At 34.8% G+C, this 25,845-nt stretch overlaps 1 protein-coding gene across 1 annotated transcript in view; it reads right to left on the bottom strand.

The window, feature by feature from the left end:
• The window catches only part of RSPO3 (R-spondin 3), a 78,771-nt gene that overhangs the window by 16,777 nt on the left and 36,149 nt on the right, over window positions 1–25,845 (bottom strand). Inside the window, exon 4 of the mRNA XM_035296641.3 lies at window positions 24,026–24,223. Coding sequence (XP_035152532.1) covers window positions 24,026–24,223 — 198 coding nt within the window. The remainder of the gene's footprint in view (window positions 1–24,025; window positions 24,224–25,845) is intronic.

Here is a 25,845-nt window from a genome sequence, read left to right as displayed (position 1 = left end):
TGATGCCTTGATTTTAGCGTGGTGCAACTTGTGTCAGCTTTCTCACCTACAGACTTGTAAGATAATAAATTTGTGTTGTTTAGGACACTAACTTTTTGATGACAGCAACGGAATGACAACAGCAACAGAAACCTAATATAAACCCAACTTTGTAATGGTTTTCTTATATTTCAGTTCACCTAGGCCCAAAACAGTTTTAAAGACCCTCATCCCACTACTCAAATGTTCTAGGGTAAACCGAATGAGATCACTTTGGTTATGACCAGCATCTAATTTGTCTACACAGAATATTAGTATATAAGAGCCTTAATTTCCTTTCTGAAAACTTTGTTCCAGCAAATTTGGAGAAATCGAATTTACTGATAAGATGCAAACTAATAAATCAAAGGAAGTGGAGCATCAGAAAGAAACAACATTCTAATTTTTTATTACAATAAACTTGTAATAAACTTCTACTCTCAATCTAATTCTTGTAAGAAGCAAACATTTCCTTTTTCTAAAAATGATCTGATAAATTATTAGCTGAATTATGGGAAAGGCATTATAGTATGCTTGGATAGTCTCCACTTTATTTTTATGTACATAGTTGGTATATTTTTCTGTCAATTTGTGAACAAGAATTCCTATTAAGCAGAAATTCATCTGGACTATATCATCTGCAAGATCAGCTTTAAGACAAATGAAAGAATGTGAAAACAGGGAAATTCTTTAAGAATGAAATTACGCTTTTCTCCATGCACCCATATCACTGTGGTTACAGACCTTTGGGGAATTTATTCCCACGTTTTCTCTCCTCTGGGTGTTCACTGCTTGAGTTCTTCCTATCAGAACCTCCTGAGGTCAGAAAGTTTGCCCTTTTCAGAGACTTTTTTTCGGCTGGTAAAGCCTTCTGAGCTAACCAGAAATCAAAATGGGATGCTGTATTATGTCAGAACTGTATGTTTAGTCTGCTTTCCTAGAAATAATCAGGAAAAGTTATATGTGAGAAGACACAGATGGTCCTTTCTCAGCACTATTTTCATATTTTTGAAGTATAATATAAAAAATGTAGTTGGGATCTGGAATAATATTTTATCTATGCAGATATTTATATCGATTCCATTTATAAAAGTTCACAAAACGTGTGTGTGTGTGTGTGTGTGTATGTAATGTAATACAAAACAATAAATGTTATGTCATGTTGGCCCTTAACCTAGCATACTTTTCTTTGAAAATTCACAGAAATTGATATTCTACTTTTGACTTATTACTGAGCATATTTATAGCATGGGGAATATTTTATTTGCCAGATTCCCAATCATTTTAGAAAAACCTTTGAAGGGACACCTAAAACCATTTTGCACCAAAATTAATCATTTTTACCTGTCTTTTATTTTTATAATTATATAAAAAAATAGGATTCATGTTAAAGCTGCTTCAAGACACATATTCTGCTATAACTTTAGTAATTAAGAAGCTTATGTGTAGAACTTAGAGAATCTTGAGGAGTCGTCTGTAATACTGTTAGCTTTTGTCCAGCCAAATAGTACATTATGGTTCCCCTTGCCGACTGTATAATCTACTATTTAAATATCTACATGGTGAAATATAATTAGCAAGCATTTCAATATTTAAATTCAAGATAACTAGTAAAGGATCCCTCATAGACTACACAGTCTTAGACATGCAACTAAGTGAACCTATTCAATGAATATCAGGCTCATTTCATGCTCATTTCTATTTCAGGAATGATTCAAAAAAGGACTGTGTTTCATTGATTATGAGACTAATACTAATGTTACAAAGTTATTTCATCATTCTTTTTTTAAAAAATGACAACAAAACTATAATAACACAAACAAAACTTCAAGACCACTATTTGGCTCTCTCTGACTCCCTTCCCTGAAGAGCATTTACAATTGACTTTTGAGGAAAAACAAACACATTCATAAAAAAAAAAAATTGGCTTCTTGCAAGTCATTTTCTCCTTTGTCTTCCAACTCTTTTGCTCAAGCTATAAAAAGAAAGTAAACAAATATCTCCAATTTACCTTTTTTTAAAAACTTCTATTCTTGTTTTACCATTTTAGTATTTCACTCTGCTCTTATTTATTCCTATAGTTTGTGACATACTATGCTCATACCTTATGATGAATTCTCATACCACACAAAAGTAAGCTCTTATGATCAGCACTTATTACTGGCATGGAGCATCTGTTGCTAACCTCAAATCGATTCCAGATTACATTGCATCCCTGTTGTCTTTCCAGCAGGGCAAAATATCCTCTGCTGTCTCAGGGTCAAACATGCAACTCCTGCCTGCTTGTATGGCCATCTGGGTTCAAGAAGGAAGGAACCTCATTGTTGACAGTTACCAGATAAATGTGCCCCTTCTGTACAGCTGAGATATGAAGTAGACACTGGTGAGCTTTGGATACAGTTTACAAGCCTGAAATGCTGGGAATTCACATTTGTGATACTTAAGCAGATTTTGGTCTCATTGGCTTATTCCCAAGAATTGGGTAACATGTTATAGTTTTTGATGATTTGTTGGTTATTTGTTATTCTTTGAAATTCCCAAGGAATGAGCAAAATATCCAGTGGGAATATTGATGTGAGCAATAGATTTAGCAGTCCCTTTCATGGGCCATCAGCCGTGGCACGTCACATCATAAACCCCAAAGGCAGGCTAATCTTGGGTCAAATTCACCCTACTTAGAGGAAGGTGTTGCAGTAAGGACAGACCAAGTTCAAAATTATTCTTGGTTTAAAATATAAGGTTTAGGAATCTCAATAAGGTGAAGGAAAAAACAGGTAGAGTTTACTAGAAATAAAAATTTGCTGCCACAGGGAATTGCAGAGATGATCAAGCAAAGGTATAAAGATTCAGCTTCAAGGAATGATAACCCAAACATTTTCCTCAATATTTTGCAACAGGTGTCACCCGAGTTAAATGAAGATGAACTTTGACTTTTATTTGAATTAAAATAGTTATAAAAACCCTGGAGCAGAATATGTCTTCCTTAGAGTGTATCTTGAGCTTTTTCATTGTTCAAATCCTGGATTATTTAAATTCATCCTAAATTACTTTCTGTTGACACATAAAATGAAGTGACATGTTTTTTTCCTAGGCATTAAAACCTGTTGTAGTTTTTTAAAAAGCTTATTCTTTGTATTTGTTTGACCATCTTAAAAATAGTCATGGAAAATAGCTAACCTAACCAAATGGAATTTTAGGACCCAAAGAAACTAGTAGTAAAAAATGAGTGTCTTAGGTCTATTCAAAAAATAAAAAGGAAATAACAAGTTTCTTGATGTTGAAGCCCCAGCTCCTTTTGTTACAGGCTTGGATTTGGCTTCCTTTTCTGCTTAGTCATTGCTTTAACTCCCACTCTGAGATTAATTGCATGACCTTTGGAGATGAATGATCTTTTACTTAATCTTAGTCAATGCAATCTGGACAACCTCAGGTTTGGTGAGGCTCCTCTTGGGTGGTTTTCATTTGTTTTAAGAACATTAAAGTATCTCATAAATCTATATTTATTATATTGGTAATTTACTGCAATTAAATATGAAATTCTGAAGACAATGTTAAGGTAACACTGGGGTCAAAAACCCCTTTTTATGGTGATTTCATGGCTACAAAAATACTCTGGAATTTACTTTTGTCTTTATGTCTGGATCTGTTTAATATTACAGAGCATCCAAAGGCATATCATTTTCAGATGGTCACTTTCTAAATGTTTTAAAATAATAGTGATTTTTAAAATGATAAATACATAATTCTTGTAAAAAAACAATTTAAGATGAATCTTAGAATTTGGCTAACAATACCCTTATTCAATATAATGTGTCTACATTTACTGGTATTAGAAAATTTGGTGAACCAGTCTTAAGGTAACACAACTGCATGTTTTTCAAACATATTCTGTAATTGAAACTAGTGAAACTAGCAAAGCTCTTACTTACTGGTTTTCAACATTACTCTTACTGGTTTTCAATTATTCAGAAAGATGCATAATTTTTCCCCCCAAGCACAAACTAAATAATATGCTTTGGGACTTTATATCCAATAAAGGAATTCTGTTATCTAAGTTAGACAAATAACCAAAATAAAACAAATGGGTAAACTTATGACAGACAAAAGGCAAATATAGGAAAAAATATAATGAATAAATTACTTTTTAACTTGGGAAAATGTATATAATTAGGAGACAAATGAATTATTGAATGTAAAGAGAATGAGCATTGAAAGCTTTTGATAAGCTGGGGAAAATCCCCTTTTTGCATTGAAGTAAGATTGAAAATCTATTCACTAAGAAGTCTTAAAATCAAATAAATTTTCTTGCATCTATGCTTAAAGTCAGGGATATAAATAAAAGAAGTCTAAGAGTTCCTTACTCATATGATTCCATGGTTAGTTTTAGTTTAAAGTGGCCCAAGTGTAGAAAGCTTCTCCATTAACCTAAACACTGTTTCTGTCAGACATCCCTTTGAACTGCCCTAAGAAAACTTTCCTGGGTACTTCAAATGAAAATCCCTTATATCACTGAGAAGAAACAAATAGACCACAAAATACTTTCAAAAAAATGTGTTGGTGACTATTTTCAGTTCTATGACTCTATACAATTACTTTCAATTATTTTATTGTTGACTTGATAAATAATTGTGTAGCACACACATACTGAATGAAATCTTTGAGGAAAACAGTGTAAGACTAGTCCCATTCTAGTGGCTTTAGAGAATATGGTGGCAGGGAGGTCAATATGAAAAGTTACAGTCCTCATCATCCCATAGGACAATGGTAACAAAACAAAAGTTAGCATAGAAGCAGTTTCTTAGTATTTCTACTACCCTGATTTTTTGAACATGTTTCTATTGCTCACTTCATAATTCTTAGTCTTCTGATATGAACATATGCACCATTTCCAAATGATGCTAAATGAGGTATTTGTAAAAATACTCAGGCAATGCTAAAATGCCAACACAAATTTGTTCCTTTTTCTGTTAGGCCAATCTTGAATTTGCAAATCTCTAATTATGTTGCAAGTGCCTTAGAAGGCTTAATAGACTGCTAGTAGGTTTTACTACATCTTAATTCTGAAAATCTGTATATGATTTAAAGGAAACATATCCATGTGTTCCAGACTAATTTGCCATCAAGCTTATTTTGCGAGCTCAAGTTCAGGCCTAAAAAGTATTTAAAAGCCTCTTTAAATTTTTAAGCCTTTGCCAAGAGCAAGGTATCACAAATATACTTGCTATTAGAAATGGACTGATGTTTGACAACTCAACTAAACTGTAAATAGATATCAAATAATACTGCTAAAGGAAATCAGTGCTCCCATATTTTATAAAGAAATAGCTTAACACCCTCTGTGTGCCTACATAAATGAGTGTGCTGTGCAATTTTCATGTTAGAATGAAACTCTTATTCTGTTAACAGCCAGTTCCCCTTGCTTCTGAAGTTAAACTGCAATATTCTAGGAGAAATTCTGCACCATTCCCTAGTTTAAATCTCACGTGCCTTCAGCAGATGTCTACAGCAATTGAGAGCAGCATGTATTTTTCCATATAGTTGTGTGCTCCCAAAGAACAAACCAAAAGTCATGCTGCATCTGCTTTACTCGCACATGCACACTGTTTTCCCTCTTGGAACTCTACCCATTTACAGCTTGCTTCGGGCTGAGAAGCCTCCTGGGGTGGGAAGTTTGCTTCATGTCTGGCATGTCCAATGATTCACAGAGCATTTAGGAGACCATGTATGTTTCACAAATTGAGTAGAAAATCCAAAACTTTGAAATACATTTTTTAGTATATTTTACTTTGTGTTTTCAATGTTATTTTATAGTAATTGGATTAGGTATTAATTTTCACAATCTTTTAAAAAGCCAAATGATATTCTTTACTGGGGTTTATATTTAACATAACCCTGTGAAAATTGCATAAACCGCTTAACAGTCTGAAGGTCACTGACTCTATTGACTGACAGCATCTTTGTTTAGATAACATGATAGCACTAACATAACCATTTACTGCATTTGAGTACAATGTTGGCAATTTGTGAAAACTATTTGGCTTTAAAACATTAGCATGATTTGAGGCAAAAGGGGGAATCACTGGCCAGTTTGCTTATTACAGTTAAGTTTGCTCTTTGAATAACAAAATGATTGCAAACGGAAAGACTAAGCAGATTTGGTGGTAAAAAGAGGTTTTCAATTTTTTCATCAACGACAATGTCTGTAATAAAATAATGGTTGAGGCTAAGAGCAGATGATTAGAAATAAATGATCATTTTGAACATGGGGCAAAAGTGTTGAAAAGACAGAATGGAAAGATCAGGTTGACAAAAGATTTAGGTTCTAGCACTGACTAACTTACTTATTAACTGGCATTCTTAAGGTAGTTACACGCTCTTTCCAGCCTCAAATACTTGAAATATCACTGGATTCAGAATTAGGTCTGGGTGTGAGTCCTGGTCTTTGAGTGTGAAATCCACTACTCACACTTAAAGACTCAATTTCCTCATCTTTAAAATCCAGTTGATAACAATAATGCATATATGCCTGGAATAAAGAATTAAATGAGATAATTATGTAAAATTGCCAACATTTAAACAAATAATATTATTAAATCACAGTCCAATTGGAAAGAATCTATGTTAATATGGTTATGGTAATGAATATGGTTGAATAAGGACATACAACCCCAAGAAATAAAGTTTTCTGTCTTTTGGCTTTTTGTAAGGTGATTTTGAGTGCAAGTGTAATTCCCCTGGAAAACCATTTTACTTCCCTTGCAATAACTGGAGGTCTCATTTCCATTTTAATCATCATATAGTTTCCCAGAATTATATAACCAGGTAACTGAACTACTGTGCCCTAATTCTTAGTGTCTAGAGATGAATAAATCCCTGCCAGCTGTTATATTATTTAGTGGGACTCTATGGAACATTAGGATTTAAAGCAACTCAGCATTTGGATATTATTTTTTTAAATTTCTGATTATAAAAACTATATATATTTAACAATTTGGTTTTAGATTAGGAGATTAACATTTGATGTATGTATATATATCTATTTATATCTGCATATCTACAATGATTCATAAGTCTATTGTCCAGATTAATATAGGCTTGTGAAATAGGCATTTTAGTGTAAAAGTATAGAGTTTCATGGCAATCAATGTTTAATATGATGAATTAAAAATACTTCTGTTTCCTCTGAAACTTTAGGGGCTTGTAGTCAGAAGGCACTAGATCACAGGTTGGTAATTTTATTCTTTTCATTATTCCAACACATATATTCAAGTCCTTTGGGCCTTAAAGTAACTTAAAAAAATTTAATATTACATATGCATTTTTAGTTAAGCAATATACGTGTGTCATCTGTCATTTATTAATATTAATTAGAAGTGATCAGTGGTTAATGGGATCCAAGTCCAGCTGCTGAGATTTTTCTAAATTTGACCTCCTTGGAGTTTATATAAAAAGTGTTCAGACTAGTTCTCCCAAGCTCCTAGCCAATTTGAGGCTAGTTTGCAACCTAATGTTTTAGATTATGTATTAAGCAATCAAAAAGAGGAAGGATAAATGACAGAAATCCTGAAAAAAAACATAATGCCAAGGGATTAGCTGGGACAAATAAGACGAAGAGATGTTGTTTAAAGTGATATAGTATCATGTGTTAAACATTACTACAAGTTAGAGGTTATGTGTACAGTATATGTGTTAGGAATGTTACAGTTTCATCTTTGTTTTCCATAGTTTTACTGTAGTCATAAGGACAAAGATGGAAGGGACGTTTCTGTAAGTTAGTATAAATGAATGCAAACTTGAGGAGAAAACCTAGAAAGAAAGAAATACAAAGGCCAGCATGTTAGTATATCTTGAGAGATCCACTTCTAACAGCTACTTATTTCTTGCTACCCCACAACATCCTACAACTACAGCATAATGGACTCCAAGACATCTGACATAACCTTTGCACAATGCCTTGGGGAGCACACTGATATATTTTTTCTTCTGAGAGTCAAGCAATTTTCCTAAGAAAAAAATATTGTGCTTTTCTGTAGCAAAAGGTCCACAGGAATGTCAAATGCAGATTTTACCTTGATTACAACTGAAAAATATAAAAGAGGTTTTAGAAAACATCTTGTTCAACAGTTTAAAAATACTGTACTTTAGTACAGAGCTGGCCGTTGGCTAGATCTTACTTCAATAGAATCACTTAGTTTATTTTTATTTTACTTTAAATTGGGGTAGAAAACACATAACTATCTTAACCATTTTTTTTTTGAGACAAGAGTTTTGCTCTTGTTGCCCAGGCTGGAGTGTAATGGCTCGATCTAGGCTCACTGCAACCTCTACCTCTTGGGTTCAAGCCATTCTTCTGCCTCAGCCTCGCATGTAGCTAGGATTACAGGCATGCACCGCCACACCTGGCTAATTTTGTGCATTTAGTAGAAATAGGGTTTCTCCATGTTGGTCAGGCTGGTCTCAAACTCCCGACCTCTGGTGATCTGCCTGCCTTGGCCTCCCAAAGTTCTGGGATTACAGGTGTGAGCCTCATGCCTGGCCTATCTTAACTATTTTTAAGTGTACAGTTCAGTGGCATTAAGTACATTCACACTGTTGTATAACTATCACCATCATACATCTTCAGAACTCTTTTCATCTTGCAAAATATGAAGTCTGTATCCATTAAACAATCACTCACCATTTAATCTTCCCTACCTTCTGACAACTAACATTCTATTTTTTATTCTATTAACTTGCTACTTTAGGTACTTCATATAGGTAATATAATATAGTATTTGTCCTTTTGTAACTGTCTTAAATTACTTAGTATAATGTCTTTATGTGGTGGCATGAGATAGAATTTTCTTCCTTCTTAAAGACAATAATATCTCATTGTATGTATATATCACATTTTGTTTAATCTATTCATCCATCAGTGAACACTTTAGCTGCTGTCATCCCAACTTTTAGCTATTGCAAATAATGCTGCTATAAACATGGGTGTAAAACTATCTCTTTGAGATTCTATTTTCAATTCTTTTGCGTGTATACTCAGACATGAAATTGCTGGATTATATGGTATACCAAAGGAATATTAATTATTCTATTATAAAGATACATGCATTCATATGTTCACTGAGGCATTATTCACAATAGTAATGACATGGAATCAAGCCAAATGCCCATCAATGATAGACTGGATAAAGAAAATGTGGCACATATGCACCATGGAGTACTATGCAGCCAGCCATAAAAAGGAATCAGATCATGTTCTTTACAGGGATATGAATGGTGCTGGAAGCCATTATCCTCAGCAAACTAATACAGGAGCAGAAAACCAAACACTGCATGCTCTCACTTACAGATGGGAGCTGAATGATGAGAATGCATGGACACATGGGGGAAACAACACACAGTGAGACCTGTTTGGGCTAGAGGGAGGGAGAGCATCAGGAAGAATAGCTAATGGATGCTGGGCTTAATACCAAAGCAATAGGATGATCTCTGCAACAACCACGATGGGACATATTTACCTATGTAACAAACCTGCACATCCTACACATGTACCCCTGAACTTAAAATAAAAGTTGAGGGAAAAAATAAATTAATTCAAGTATATCAGAAATGTAAAAAAAGACAAGAAAAACTCATTATAGTCAAATAAATAGTAGAATAAGAAAAATATTTGCTATGCACATGACAAAAAGTTCATTTCTAATACCCAACAGAAAAATTAGAAAATTGGACAAAACATATAAATAGGCATCCTGTGGAAATTCAAATAGCCTCTAAACCTGAGATTAGCCTTACTAATAGGAAAATGTCCATTATTAATACCCATTTTTAGAATGAAGCAATATTCCTGTTCTCTCTCCCTCTTTTTCTTCCTCTTTCTTCCTCTCCTTCTCTCCTTTTTTTACTTTTCAACATCCTAGTTCCTCACCTCTACTCAAAACATTCCTCTGAACACCTGATTCCTTGTGATTCTCCCGTCCCACTGAAACCTCCAATCCATTAAAAAAAAAAAAGAAAAAAAAAAAAGGACAATGTCAATAAAACAAAAGAATACTGTTTGTCAGTCTATCAGATTGGCAAGAGTTTGAAGGACTAATAACATGCAGTTAGAGTCAGGATATGAGGAAACAGGTATTTTTGATATATTCCATGTGTGAACTGCAACATCTTTCTGAATAATAATCTGGCAGAATATATTAATATTTAAAATGTTCACTTCCTTTGGTTTATCCATCCAATATTTGGGATTCCATTTAATATTAGATCTCACAATTATTGAGTGCTTATTCTGTGCCAAGCACAAGTCTGAGAGTTTTATACATACTTATAACTCCTCACTACAACTTTTTAATGTAGTTACTGTTATCATCCCCATTGTACAGATGAGGAAATTGGGATATATAAAGGGTAAAGAATTTGTTTAAAGTCATGGAGCTAGTTAAAAGCACAACTGAAGTTTGAAACCACGTGGTTCCAAAGCCTGTTCTAAACACCATGTTGCATCGCCTCCCTTCCTCTGATAGAAAGTGATGTATCAGGTCATTAACATGATAGAGGTTTTTGTTATAGTAAGAAAAGCAAAAACAAAGGGAAACAATTTTACTGTCCATCAATAGCAAAATGGTTGTATACATTATGTGATATTCATAGAATGTAACATTTTGCAGCTATTAAAAAGATGAATTCGAAAGACGTCCTTGATATGCAAATTTTAAAATGACACAAATAAACACACACCCCATTGAGCTACCAAGGTGCACAATTTACTCTTTTTCTGTTGACACAGAAAGAAAAGTGAAGTGCTTTTTATAAAGAAAATAATATGCACATTCTCTATGGAATGTTTTTTATATGTATATTTCTATAAGTGGAAGAATAATATGGAAGAATATACAGCCTACTTCCACGTGGTTTTTCTCACAGGAAGGACTGGACTGAGGGAGAGTGAGATTATTAATTCTTTATTTATGTATCTCTTAGGCTTTTGTGTTTTTACAAGAGCATGCACATCATTATTGATATTAAAAATACAGCTTTTGTGTGAACCAAACAAAGAAATGAATAAAACAAATAACAAACCTGTAGCTTAACTGAGATGGTTCTGGTTTTAAAACGATTCCAGTACTTTTTTAGTTCACTAGGCTGACATTGCAAATATTAAAGATTAGTTTTTGAAGATTATGAACATGAGAAGAAAGTTATTCTATGAGCAGATAATTTCTAATTCAAAATTGAAGAAACCTGCTGGGATGGGAGGAAAGGGTGACAAGGTAGGAGGAAGGGCATAAAGGGCATATAATATAGTAGAAAGCCAACGGGCTGATGGGGAGAAATTAAATTTAAGAACTCCCTTGTCTGATACATTTCAAGACCTTGACAAACTAGACAAATGTGAAGTCACTAAAGGTTTGCCAATGAAATACTTTAGTAACTGTATCTTAGCTGTTAAAACAAACCAAATTTGAAATAAAACAAAATCCCTTCATGATTTAGCTGTTGGCTGGAAAACAGATAAGCAGCATAGCAGATGTTTACAATGTGTACTTATTATTCTGAGGAATATTTTACTATCATATGTACACGTTCCATCAAAAATATTTAGACATCTAATTAGTATCCTACTAATTACATTATGAAAACCTAGGTTCTTATTTCTCTTAATTAGGATAATACTTTTTGTTCATGAGTGATCATTAATTCGATATTAACTGATGATCCTGAGTATGCACGTATTTTCTATATCTTGTATTTTTGGAATTAGCAACTACTCGTATTTTCTGCATGTGAGTTTAGTATACTGATATTTCCTTACCTAAAATGTGCTATTACTCAAAAAAGTAAATAGTAAGTGACATTGTGCTTTCAGATAATACATTTTATGTAATGCAAAAATAAAAGGAATATCTCACTTAAAGATGTACATGTTTTGCACTGAGATATAAAACGTAATTAAACTTTATTCAGAAACTCTTCCCTACATCTGATTCTTTGCTTTAATAGGAAAAGCAGGCTTTTCCAGCCAAAACAACGAATAAACAAAACAACCATTTGCAAGGCATATTTCTCAATTATGGCAGCTGGGGCTCACAGAGGCTAGAGTTATGACCTGGTGGTGTATACACAATATAAACACCAGAGTTCAGTAATTAGGTTTGAGTTAATTTTAAAGTTTCAGTGGCCTTGTGCATAATCAAGCAAAAGGTCATTGCCCACACTGGTACATTTCACACAGAATGCTCAGCAGCTAGAGATGGACATGGACATGTCTTTAGTTAAGCCTGCACAATTCAATTCCAGAATCCATTCATACGCTTAGATTTTTTTTTCTATTCATTTAAAGCCAGTTTACTTCCATAAAAATGTTTCCAGCAAATGCAGAGAAACTAGAAAAAAATAGTTAAAATATTCTTAACATTATCCTGAACGTGTGTTTATTCTGAAATAGAAAAAACTTTGATTATTCTTCCTCACTTAAAATTATTTTCAAAAACAGTATCAAAAAGGGATTATCTTGGAGAAGAAGATACGTTTTTAGATTCGGTAAATTTGCTTCCTGTTTGGTGGGGAGAGAAGGGGATCATTTACGTCTGTTGTTTTTTGTCAGTACCCTTATTTCTACATAGAGCCACCAATCAAAATGGCTCACTTGACCCTGGCTTCAACTGCAGGCATTTTACTTAGGCAGACAGACCAATCTCAAGACCCTGATTCCTCTGCAACAGTGATTCAAAGCAGGGTCCACTGGAATCCTTTCATAAGACTGGATGCAAAGATACTGAAAGAGAGGGAGAGCGCTATCCTTTTTTATTTGGAGCAATGCAGATATATAGGCTTGGAGCTGGCCAGAGCCAGTTTTCCTCCTAACTGGAGAAAGAGTCTGCAGCAGAGGAGAATAAGGCCAATAAACATTGAGGAATGAAGGCAGTGCGAGCTGAAATGGTGAGAAAGGGAGAGAGTGGAAGGAGATGAACCCAGTGATATTGTTTGAGCATTTTCAGCAGTCTGTGCTTTAGCCAATGATTTTCTTTTTGCCTAAGATAATTTGAGATCTTTCATTTTCAACTAAAATGTCCTGCACAATACAGAGGGCGGAATGGTGAGCTTGGTGAAAAAGGACTATCATTGAGAGATACTTGCTAATATATTGTTTTGCTATTTAAGTAATAATTAAGTGTGTCATGTAAATACGTTTTTAGAGAAACTGAAAAACAGAAACATTTTAGAAAAGTACTTCTAATTTGGAACCCGAGAAATGGGATGCTTTAAATGAAAGTAATTGGAACTGAGTAGGAAATTAAATAGAAAGAGTAGGGCATGTGGAAGAGAGTGAGAACAAAGTGGATTAAGATGTTTTGAAGAATTTTCCATTTTGATCCATTTTGTCATGCTTATAATAGCCTACTTAGTCACATCTCTTGAGAGGCCCAAGGACAAGGCATCTACTCCTTTCTGAAGACCATGGCATCTACAAAGTTAGTCTGTAAAGCTTCTATGAAGAAGTTGCTGGAGGAGATAAAACGAGAGCAAGATAATGATCTGTGGAAAGAATCATTCTTTGGTGCCTTCAAATGCCGGGTTTGTCCTATACCAAAGAGGTTTCAGCAACACCAGCAGTTTTAAGAGTGACTGTATTGGGGAGATTGGAAGGAGAACAGGAGCATGAAAGGAGGGAGTGTCTTTTTGCTGGAGAAATGTTTACTTTGCAATTAGCAAAGGACAAGAAGCCTGTTTTGGAAACTATATTTGGGGGTCCAGAATTTAAACTTATGCTGATGCTCTTTGAGTCTCTCTCTCTCTAGGGAACCCTCCTAACTGGCAGGGATCTCAGTTGGCTAGAACAGGCTGTAAAGGAAGCCAAGAACTTGGGGTCATTTCTCCAAAGGGTGGGTTAACTCAGCACTGTTCCACAACCACAGGCTGTACCTTTAACCCTAGTTAGCCATCTTAGAAACAAATATTAGCACATCAACATGGTGGTCACAGAAAAAATACATGTATTCACATTGAGACCAAAATGAAATGTAAGCAGAGAAATTTCGTTTTTGCCAGAATAAACACATGTCTTTGTAATGTGTTAGCAAACTCTGATGAAGACAGCAGCTACTTGTGGTGCAAATTATGAAGGTGAAAACTTTTAACAAAGGTATATGTTTACAAAAGGGCTGATCCTCTATGGTCATTACCTTGTGGACTGATATAAACCTTTCAGAATATAGGATCTATGATGAAAAGAATTTGGCTTTTTTGTATACTGCTTTATTCTTAGCACCCCTAAGAATAAAGCACACGGTGGAAGTTTAATAAATATTTTTTGAAAGGGAGGATCCAAGATGGCCAATCGCTAATATCTCGGGATTGCAGCTCTCAGTTAAAGTGCAGAGAACTAGAGGACGCCACACTTTCAGACAAATTCAGGTCGCTCACGGAGCAGAAGATCCCCAGTGGAGGAGTCACACGGGTCGCCAGCACGACTCTTGTGGCTAGCGCAACGGTTTCGCAGGCACCTAGGCGGGGCAGCTCTCGGAGCAGAGCAAACAGGGCTGGCTTCCCTTCAGACTGAGGTTTGGAGGACCCACACAGGCCCCCAGCACGACTCCTGAGGCCGGCGCAGCGGCTGTGACGGCACCTCGGCACGGCAGCTCTCGGCGCAGAGTAAACGAGACTGGTTCCCCTTCTGACTGAGGTTTGGAGCCCCGGGAGGCAGAGTCGCCTATTTCAGACACAAGAAGGAAGCCAGACAGGAGAATCCTGGGCAGAAAAGCACCATCAGTCTTAACGCCGCTGTTCTGGCCCTGGGAACTAACAACTTGGACGTCCACTCAACAGACCTAATCTGAAAGTTGGTAATTTCAAAGATGACAGGAGGATAAATTTACAATGATGGGAAGAAACCAGCATAAAAAGGCTGAGAATACTCAAAATCAGAACGCCTCTCCCTCTAAAAATGATCACAGTTCCACATCAACAATAGAACAAGGCTTGATGGAGAATGAGCACATCCCAATGACAGAATCACGCTTCAAGGAATGGATAATAAGAAACTTCTGTGAGTTAAAAGAACATATTGTAGCCCAACGTACAGAAACTAAGAACTTTGAAAAAAGGTTTGATGAAATCCTATTGAGAATAGACAACTTAGAGAGGAATATAAGTGAATTAATGGAACTGAAGAATACAATACAGAAACTCTGAGAAGTATGCACAGGTTTAAACACTAGAATTGTTCAAGCAGAAGAAAGGATATCAGAGGTCAAAGTCCAACTTAATGAAATAAAACAAGAAGACAAGATTAGAGAACAAAGGATAAAAAGGAATGAGCAAAGTCTATAAGAAATGTGGGACTATGTGAAAAGACCAAATTTACGTTTGATAGGTGTACCTGAATGCGATGGAGAGAATGAATCCAAGCTGGAAAATACCCTTCAGGATATTATTCAGGAAAATTTTCTTAAACTAGCAAAGCAGGACAATATTCAACCCCAGGTAATACAGAGAACACCACAAAGATATTCCTCAAGAAGAGCAACCCCAAGGTACATAATCGTTAGATTCACCAGGGTTGAAACAAAGGAGAAAATACTAAGGGCAGCCAGAGAGAAAGGTCAGGTTACCCACAAAGGCAAGCCTATCAGACTTACAGCAGATCTCTCAGCAGAAACTCTACAAGCCAGAAGAGAGTGGGGGCCAATATTCAACATCCTCAAAGAACAGAACCTTCAGCCCAGAATTTCATATCCAGACAAAATAAGCTTCACAACTGAAGGAAAAATAAAATCTTTTACGAACCAGCAAGTACTCAGAGATTTTATTACCACCAGGCCTGCTTTACAAGAGCTTCTGAAAGAAGCATTACACACAGGAAGAAGCAACCAATATTAGCCTTTCTAAAAATATACGAAAAAGTAAAGAGCACCAACATAAAGAAGAATTTACATCAACAAATGGATAAAACAGCCAGTTAACATCAAATGGCAGTAACGCTAAATTTAAATTGACTAAATTCCCCAATCAAAAGACACAGCCAAAACCCAACGGCATGTTACATCCAGACCTGTTTCACATGCAAGGATACACAAAGACTCAAAACAAAGGAATGGAGAAAGATTTACCAACCAAATGGAGAGCAAAAATAAATAAATTAATAAATAAAAAGCAGGAGTTGCAATTCTCGTATCAGATAAAATAGATTTTAAAGCAACAAAGATATAGTGGTAAAAGGATCAATGCAACAAGAGCCAACGATCCTAACACCCAGATACATAGAGACTTAGATTCAATGAGACAGAAAATTAATAAGGATATCAAGGACTCAAACTCAGATCCGGAACAAGTAAACTTAATAAATATTTATAGAGCTCTCCACTTCAAATACACAAAATATACATTCTTGTCAATAGCACATCACACCTACTCATAGGTTTAAATGAAACATTGATTGGCCATTATTAATACCCATTTTTTTTTCAGAATAAAGCAATATTTCCATTCACCCTCCCTCTTTCTCTTCCTCTCTCTCCCTCTCCTTTACTCATTTTTTTCTTTCCTTCTCTCAAAAAAAAAAAATAAAAAAAATAAAAATAAAATAAAAAAGAAATCAATTTGTAAACCTCTAGATCCAGGTCGGCAATGTCTCTCTCATTGCTTGATTTCCTTCCTTCCCTTCCCTCCCTCCCCGCTTCCTCCCTTTCTTCCTTCCTTCATCCCTTCCTTCCTCTCTCCCTTCCTCCTTCCCTCCCTTCCTGCCTTCCTCCCTTCCTCCCCCCAAAAAAATATATATATTAGTTGAGCGTATGAAGGTATCTTGGCCTCATATTTTGTTTATTCTTCCTGTTCTGCCCTTTACAAATTGGAAAGTACAATAGAAATAATAAACAACACAATGTCTCCTGTATCAGTAGTTGACTGTGTTTTTACAAAGGAAGGGACAGTATTTCATACTCTAAGAGATTGTTAAATGAATGAGCAATCGCACTAATCTAACTACAAACAAGAGAAACACCTCTAGGGTAGATTGCAAAAATTGTTATAATTCTCTTCTCTCACCCTGTATATGCATGCCACCTTGCAAAGTAAGTTTGCACCTTCTCCTGCCAAGAGATAAGATCTGTTTTTTTCAACTCTTGAATCAGGACTAGGCTTGTGACTAGTATAGGCTGACAGAACATGGTGAAAGTAAAATCTATGCTAGATTCTGAGCCTAGCCTCAAGAGGATTGTCTTCACCGTTTCCACTTTGGAAGGCTGTAGAATCTCCTGCCATCTTGATAATAATAAAACATGGCATTTTTCTCATTCTCCAGCCATCCTACAATGTGACAGAGCTTAGCCAAGATCAAAATTGCCCAGTAGGTCTCAGTGTCAATTGCCCAGCCACAAATTGTTAAGCAAATGATTGTTGTTTTAAGCCTCTATGTTTTGAGGATATTTGTTATTCAGCAAAAGCTAGCAGAAACAATCCTCATGCCCCACATCTAAACAATGGCAAGACCATTGTTTGCTTAGGAGCTGAAGAATGCTACCACTCTGTTCAATAATCTGACCACTGTGTGTTATGTCACACTCACCAATGGGTCACAAAGCACTAGATATTTATACATATCACTAAATGAAATCTCAGAGAATATAGGCATTTTCAGGGATCATTTATTATAAAATTTATTTTAGAATAGGGATGCTGAGGTACACACCAATTAGCAGAGAAGCCTACAAATAATTTTTATACTACCATAGGAATGAAGGGATTACATGGATAATAGTAATAAGTATTTTCCACTGTGAATACTGTCTACCATGATTTTTGACCACTGTTAATAAAATTCCCCAATTCTTAGAGAGCCTACAAAAAGGATATGGAGCATCTTAGAGAGCCTATAAAAAAGATATGGAGCAAACTTGGTCTGAATTACAAAGAGGTAGAAACTGCTGATTGAGTTCTAAAAAATGATATCATACCAAGGATTGCAAGGCATGAAATAAAGGCTTCTTATTTTCTGCAGAGCTTATTCTTTAATGTTGAGAAGTTTAAGAACATACAATAGGATGTAAGATATGTTAGAGACAAGAAACTTAATAACTACCACTTTATTTTTTTTTCTATATGTCTCCAGGTGTTGGCTGTGATTCTTCTGCTTCATTCTTCTTCTTGAATTCTGTTCTGTGCTAAGCCAAGAAGCCTCCCAGGCTAAGCCCCACTTTTCAGTCTCCTTTGCCCTCATCAGTAGTGCCTATATTCTTTCAAGGACAATTGTACAGTTCACTATTATTAAAAGTTTAATATTTAAAACAGGTTGTGAGTGTATACAAACTGTAAACTGTCAGTCCTCAACAACCATGCTCTAGGTCTGGTTCTAATGCTTAACCAATTTAGAGAGATGAAATTTTAAGGTATCAGGTTGAACCATATGAAAATGCTAACATTTGACTATTTACGACCTACAAAAAAGGCAGTTGCATACAGTTCAACTGAATAGATAAGAGAGTATCATGAAACAAGAAATGATTATAGTCATATAATTAATATTAGTGAAGGAAAAGCTAAAGAGTAATTCAGCAACTGGAAGACCTGTCCACTGAAGACATTAAATTGAAAATGTGGCTTAGCCTTTAAGAGAGAATACATTCGGCTAGGTGCAGTGGCTCATGTCTGCAATCCCAGCACTTTGGGAGGCCAAGGCTGGTGGGTTGCCTGAGCTCAAGAGTTTGAGACCATCCTGGCCAACACAGTGAAACCCTGTGTCTATGAAAATACAAGAAATTAGCTGGGCGTGGTGGCGTGCACCTGTAATTCCAGCTACTCAGGAGGCTGAGACAGGAGAATCGCTTGAACTCAGGAGGTGGAGGTTGCAGTGAGCCAAGATCATGCCACTGCACTCCAGCCTGGGTGACAGAGCAAGATTCTGTCTCAAAAAGAAAGAAAGAAAAAGAAAAAGAAAGAAAGAAAGAAAGAAAGAAAGAAAGAAAGAAAGAAAGAAAGAAAGAAAGAAAGAAAGAATACATTCATTTACATTAAGAAATAATCTCTCTGTAAATAAAGGTTGTTATTTACTATAATAGACTATCTTTCTTGGAGGTTTTAAACACAGCAGAATATTTTCGTGTGGCTCTGGAATATTTTAAATTAAAAGAAGATTAACTTTTAGTAAAACTGATTGTTGCTTTATATTGGGGAGCAAAATATACCAACAGTTTTCACTGGTAGCAGTGTATCCTCCCCAGAATCTGAACAAGCAACCCATTTGGGTAGGCAGTGGCTAGGCCCCAAGAAGGAAAACAAAGAGAGATTGTTGAGTTTATACCAAGGTTTCTCATCCTTGGTCCAATTAGCAAATAATAATGTGTCTTGGGGAGCAAAGTTGCCAATATTTGAGAACTACATTCTCTAGTGCCATTATTAGCTCTGTACTTTGTTAATGTTTTCTCTGTACTCTGTCAAGACGCTAGTGCACTAACAGGTATAGGGAAAGAGTAGAAAGCTCCCACTAACCAGGATGACTGTCTTAAGGTCAGCTTGTCTTCATGAGGTGAAAGTGGGGAGAAGACACAACACAAATAACCAAAGCCAGTTGGCATCCATAATTTTGAGCTAATAAATCCATCTATTTGGATTTTGATGAATCGTACTGGGAATCTTGGCTAAATATCTTGTTTTAAATCTGAATTAATATTTGATAAATTCTTTCTATGGAACTCAATGATACTGCAGTGGAGTAGCTACAAAGATTTTAAGGAGTAAACTAAAGAACAGAGGAGCACACAGCAGACTCACTGCCATTTGGCTTAGATTTTTAAAAACTGACCTTATTGTAATTTAAACATAGTACTCACAATAAACATAATGTGTATTTATATTATTGCTATTAGAGGGCATGATTCATGGCAATTTATAAGTTAACATATAAGACTTTTCCTTTACGTAATGCCTGGTAGACTTTTACTATACTTAATTTTGAGAAAGTACATAAGGCAATCTACAGTATATTCAAATAGTATAATAATACAGGTGTTCCCACATTTGTGTATTCTATGGAGTGTCCCTGAACATTTTACTTCTTCTATTTTTTTATTTCTTTCTATTTTAAAGTGTGCCTTGTCTATTTCTCTGCAATAAATGCTAGCTTATCTTTATACTAGGAAGGTAGACCTGAACCTCATTTCTTCCAGCAACAGCTCTTCTCTCTCCTGTCTATCCCAAGATCATACACTATCTGTAATTAATAAGAATATTTTTCATAAAATTAACCAAATAACAAAATGTCTTTATTCTTGGTGAGTTGCCTTAAAAACCATCTATAGGAAATTCTCTTTAGTTAATTAGAGGAAGGTACAAATGAATGAAAGATGTGTTTGTTGATTCTGCTTCCACTACTACATATACAGAAGTACCCTTTTGCATTAAATGCAGGTGCACACACATCTTCCTGAACTGTTTTAGTTTTCCTTATCTGAGATGGTTACACATTGTATGTCAAAAAAGTCAATAAATAAAAACTGGCAACTGCTGGAAGTGCATTTTCTTCTTGTTTACTTAAATATGATGTTTCAATACATGTGTGATAATGGTCTGTATATTAGTCTGTATAATCTCTTAAAATCTATATCTCTGACATTTCAAATATATAATTTAGTTAAGTTCAAGCCAGAAAGAATTGTGTTGGTAATAACCTCTTATTAAAGTTAGTAATTGATGGAGAAGATAAGGCTGACAAAAAGGTATCATGTAAAGCAAAGGGAAATAATCTGAAATAGTATAAACAAATATATCTGATAACAATTTAAATGTAAGGATACAATAATTAAATTTATCTCCTTGGGTTAACCTACTCAAAGCACGAGAAAATGGTCATGAAGGAAAATGTGTGTGTGTAAGATTTTGCAACACATGCATATTAAAAAGCATCTCCTGACTAGAGGAATTCACTCTGTTCCTACAAACTATTTTCTTTTATTCAGCTTCTTTGTGTACATTTTGAAAAGTCATTTCTGGATCTTATCATTCTTCCCTGGAGATCTTTCCTTTGGCAATTTCAACAGAGCAGAAAAAAATCCTCAACATGTGCTACCTACCTTTTCCAAATATGAGTTATCTACCTCTGTCTATTGTTAACCTCTTAGGCAGGGATAATAGACCTAACTTTAACTTCAAGCTTTAATTTTGTAAGAAAAGCCTTATTCTTTTAGTACACTCATCTAGAAATGCTCAAGTTGTGAACCTAAAAGAATTTTATTTTATTAATCTATAAGTGTCTGAAAGTAACTCAAATAATATCTATCCTAAGTGTTAGGGGAAGTCATGTCTGTACCACTTTATTGTGTTTAATCTTTAAAGTTGCTTAAATGCTTACCCTATTTAAAATAAGAAATGACAACTTATATCGAAAAATATAAACATAAATTATAGTCCTCTACTAAATTTGCTCTGTTGATATGCTTCTCTCTATGTATATGTGGGATTCTTATCATTTAGTTTATAAATTCAAGACAATGAGTAATTTTCAAGATATTTTATTATATATTATACATATTATATAAATATATAGTAGAGCCTAAATGAAGACTCTGGATATTTTGATATAATGCTTGATAGAGAGGATATGGTGGGACGTCCAGAGGTGATTATTACTTTTCTATTTGATTTCTTTGTGTTCAAATAGGATATTTGATAACTAAACCTTAAGAGAAGGTAAGAAAACTGGAGGACTAGAGAAACAATGAAGAGAGAAGTGTTTTTCTTCCTACCTTAAGTTTCCAGGCTACTTAAGAAAAGGTTTTGACAAACACATTGAAAGATAAATGAAGAAAAGTATAAATAGGACTAAATCTGGAAATTAATTGTAAATGTTATTCATATTTGCCACTCACTAGACTCTATTTTATGAAATCTGAAAAAGCAACCACATTTTTCTAGTTATATAAACTTCTCTTTGTAAATGTAAACTGTCACTGTATCCTCAGAGGGGAAGAAAACAGATCAGAAAGACACTTTTAAGCCAAATCTTATGTCACAGTTTACTATTTCAAACTTTTTGTGGTATTATTCAATTAATCTGTTTCTAGATAAGATAAATGCCAGTTTTAAATGCTGACATTTTCAATGTTAATGCTTAAGTCAAGTGCTACCAAAATATACTCTACTGAAAGATCACATTCTCAAGTAAAAGGAATAAAATGTAATTAGAATCATGATTTAGTTTTGCTATTGGATAACCTCCTTCACTTATATTTTAAAAGGAACATATACTGAATACCAATTAATAATGTACAATCTTTGTGAAAAGAACGATATGAGCAAAGACCACTTGTAAGTTATTAAATTTTAAAGAAATTTAATAAACATAAGTAAATGCACGGCAATGGGAACACACCAACAAGTGGAGTGATGAAATATTTGACTTCCAAATCCAACTTTTAAAATCTAAGATGTTTTAAATTAATTGGTAACAAATGCCAAAAAAGCCTTTTTCACTAGCCAGCTTTCATTCCTTAAACTAAATTTTAATCAAAACCTCTTACAAATTTACAAAAGTTTGAAGTTCTCTTTAAAATAACCCACATCTTCAAGAATTTTATCACATTAACTACTTGATTAGAATTGCAGAAACAGGTTTTATAGCTTTTGATGATGGCCCATTCTTTCGGCATAATGGAACTTTCTTTGCAAAGTACAGGCAACCCAAATTCTCTTTTGTATAAGCAATGTTCAAGTTTGCAGCGTCTTCTTCTGTGTTTCCTTCAAACTAGTTTACACATCTATAATTTCCCTTACTCTATAATGTTGTGATTTTCTGTTTAAACATCTCAACCTTTCACTGGACTCAGGTGTACCTTCACAATAGAGAGATAGTGCCCCATTCGGTTGTGAATCCTTAGGCCCTAGTACTGTGCATGGCCATAAAGTAAGAATATAACAAAGCTATGTTGAATGAATATATGAACAAAATAAGCTGGTAAATGAATGAAATTACCGAATAAAGTTCAGCTTTGGAGAAATAAGCTAAGAAAAGTCAACTACAGACGCAATCAAACTCCTTTGGAATTAATTGAGAAGATCATTTATAGACTCACCAGATAACTACCAATAGTTACATAAAACTGCACAACATATTTGTACAGAGTGGTGTTGAAGACATTAGTGAGAAAGATGGAAAAATGATATTTTAAAAGTCAACAACCGAGGGTCTTCTAGCTGGAAGTTTATTCACCCCAAAGCATCATATTAAATGGTATCTTTCTCCTTGCCGATTTCACAGCAAACTCTAATAGTTAATATTGATCGAATAACTGTAATCTAGTCTATAAAGTTAGTGCAATATGAAAAGAAATCTGGAGGCAAATGTCATTAATGATTTTGCTATGTTCATAAAATGTGGCCTTGGTCATTTAATTCAAATTAAAATCAGTACTAAATATACTGGCCAGGTATGGCGGCTACGCTTATAATCCCAGCATTTTGGGAGACTGAGGTGGGATAATTGCTTTAGCCTGGAAGGTTGAGATTGCAGTGAACTATGATGGCATGACTGCGCTACAGCCTGGATGGCAGAGTGATAATCTGTCTTTGAAAATATAAATGTTTAGCTATAAAAGCTTACCACCCAATTTCACTGCTTTTGTTTGCAGGCAATAAGGGAAAGGAATGTTTGATGGCAGTGTCTCTTTGTCTTGTTCTTGTATCCAATATCATTAGACTTTGTATTTATGAGACTTCCCAAAAGTTTTCTAAGTACTAGGAAGGTGGATTATATTAAAGATAATGCCCCAAATGCTTACAATATAGCCTAGTTCATCATAATTCAATTAGCACACTTCTATAGTAGTTTAAAGTTCTGACATCAGGCTCCATATTTTGGAATTACCACATCTATATTCTGTAATTTACATGCAACATATTTTTGTTTGGTACACATTTCAGGATATTAGGCATGAAGGATAATGCCAAACATTTTGTAAGAAATAAAATGAAAAATGCAAGAACTTATGAGGATTCAAACCAGCACATTTTGTTATTATGATTGTACCTCGTTCTCCCTTCTGACACTTCTTCCTTTGCACTGTACACTTTCTTGTCTCATTTGTGGGGGGACACAGATTACCCTTTGCTGAAGGATGCTGTATTATTTCTCGGACCCGTATTTCAGTCCCTCTCTTGAAGCCACATGTTTTTCCCTTCTTCGTGCAAGGACTCCAAGGATTCCATTCACTGACCTCACAGTGCACTGAAACAAAACAGAAGAAACAGCCTCAGTTGGCTCACAACCACTTTCATTATTGTTGAGTTAAAGAAAGATTTGCTTCCATCAGAATTTGCCCAAATTTGAGCAGAAATTGCAGACCAAAGTTGGGCAAGATGACTTACATATAAAACAAGAGAAAGGGAAAGGCAAAAATGGATATTTAAATGTTTTCAGTTTAGTACTCATTATAAGGTAAACCAATTTTTGCATTGGATTTCCTTTTTCTCCAGATTGATTAGCCCAGGCACTCATATTAACGTAATCACTAAAATCTATCAGTTCTTGGTAATTTCCAGAGCACTGCCGTAATTGTTGATTGATCCTGACCAGAGTTTGAAGAACAGTTGTTATACTAAGTACTAGAGAATTGATTCTCAAATTTTAGCATGTATCCAAGCAGAATCACTTGAAGGGCTTGCTAAAACAAAAATGCTGGACCTTCCCCCACCCCATCCCCCACCAGAGTTTCTGATTCAGTTATCTGGGGTAGGGCTGTGAATATGCCTAACAATACAGGTAATGCTGATTTGCAGGTACAGGGAATGCCCTTTGAGAACCTCGCGTTAGAGAATGCTTGAGCAGAAAATGAATCCAGGTCTTTGGCCTACAATTTACCGCCTTTTCTACTTCATGTGCTGTTGAATGTTTAAATATTGATATCTGTTATTGAGTATGTTTCAGCCAGAGAAGCGTCTATTATATGTGAATTCTGGGTCAATTTCAGCTAATAACCTGCTTCTAAAATAAACCTGACCAAATGATTCCTAAGATGACCTGATATACTTTTTCTGAAGCTTCTTTTGGAGATTTGTTTCCTTTTTCTGTATTAGTTTCTATTTTTCAATAATGGCTTTCTCAGGTTATTAATAGATTTTTGCACTTCTAAAGAAAAGAAGCATCTACAAGGTGCTATTATATATATGTCCCTAAAACTTTCTAATGTATAACAACGACTAGCAACAGTAACGCTTTTAGATGACTTAAGACTGTCTTTCCACAAAAACAAGCTTCCAGTAATCTCTCTTACTGTCTTCTGATTTAATGATTCCTTACTTGACAGCAGAATGCGATCTCTCATAACAGTCTCAAGAAAGATAACCTAAATGTTTTAGAAATTTAAACCCACTTATACATTTTTCACAGGCCTTTTCAGACACATTTAGGTCCCCAAGTACAAATGGAATTAAATGGAATTGATTAAATACATGACTTTAGGTTCTGTGAAATAAAATGAACTTGATTGAACCACTTTAAAATAGTCTTTATGCTCAGTTACACCATTACAATTTTTGTTCAATAATAGAGTAACTAATTCAATTGATAATATTATAATATCTTTCTGGTTATGGATATTATCTTCCAGCCTCCTATTCTGATATTAATCATTACAAAGTAGTGGAACCTTAGCATTACAAATAAAAGCACTTCCAAAAAAGCAAAAGAAAAGAGGAAAATCAATGTTTTTGAGCTGTCACTTTGTCCAGTATTCATTTAATTCCAGAATTAAGAGGACTAAATTAGAAAAAATTATCTGATGTGCAAGTAACCAAATCTTTGGTCCTCTTTCATAATAGCAAAAGTGGTCTAGGCAAATGCATATTTGA

This window comes from Callithrix jacchus, chromosome 4, assembly GCF_049354715.1.
Source record: "Callithrix jacchus isolate 240 chromosome 4, calJac240_pri, whole genome shotgun sequence".
Lineage (NCBI taxonomy): Eukaryota > Metazoa > Chordata > Mammalia > Primates > Cebidae > Callithrix > Callithrix jacchus.
This window is presented reverse-complemented; position numbering and strand designations above follow the sequence as displayed.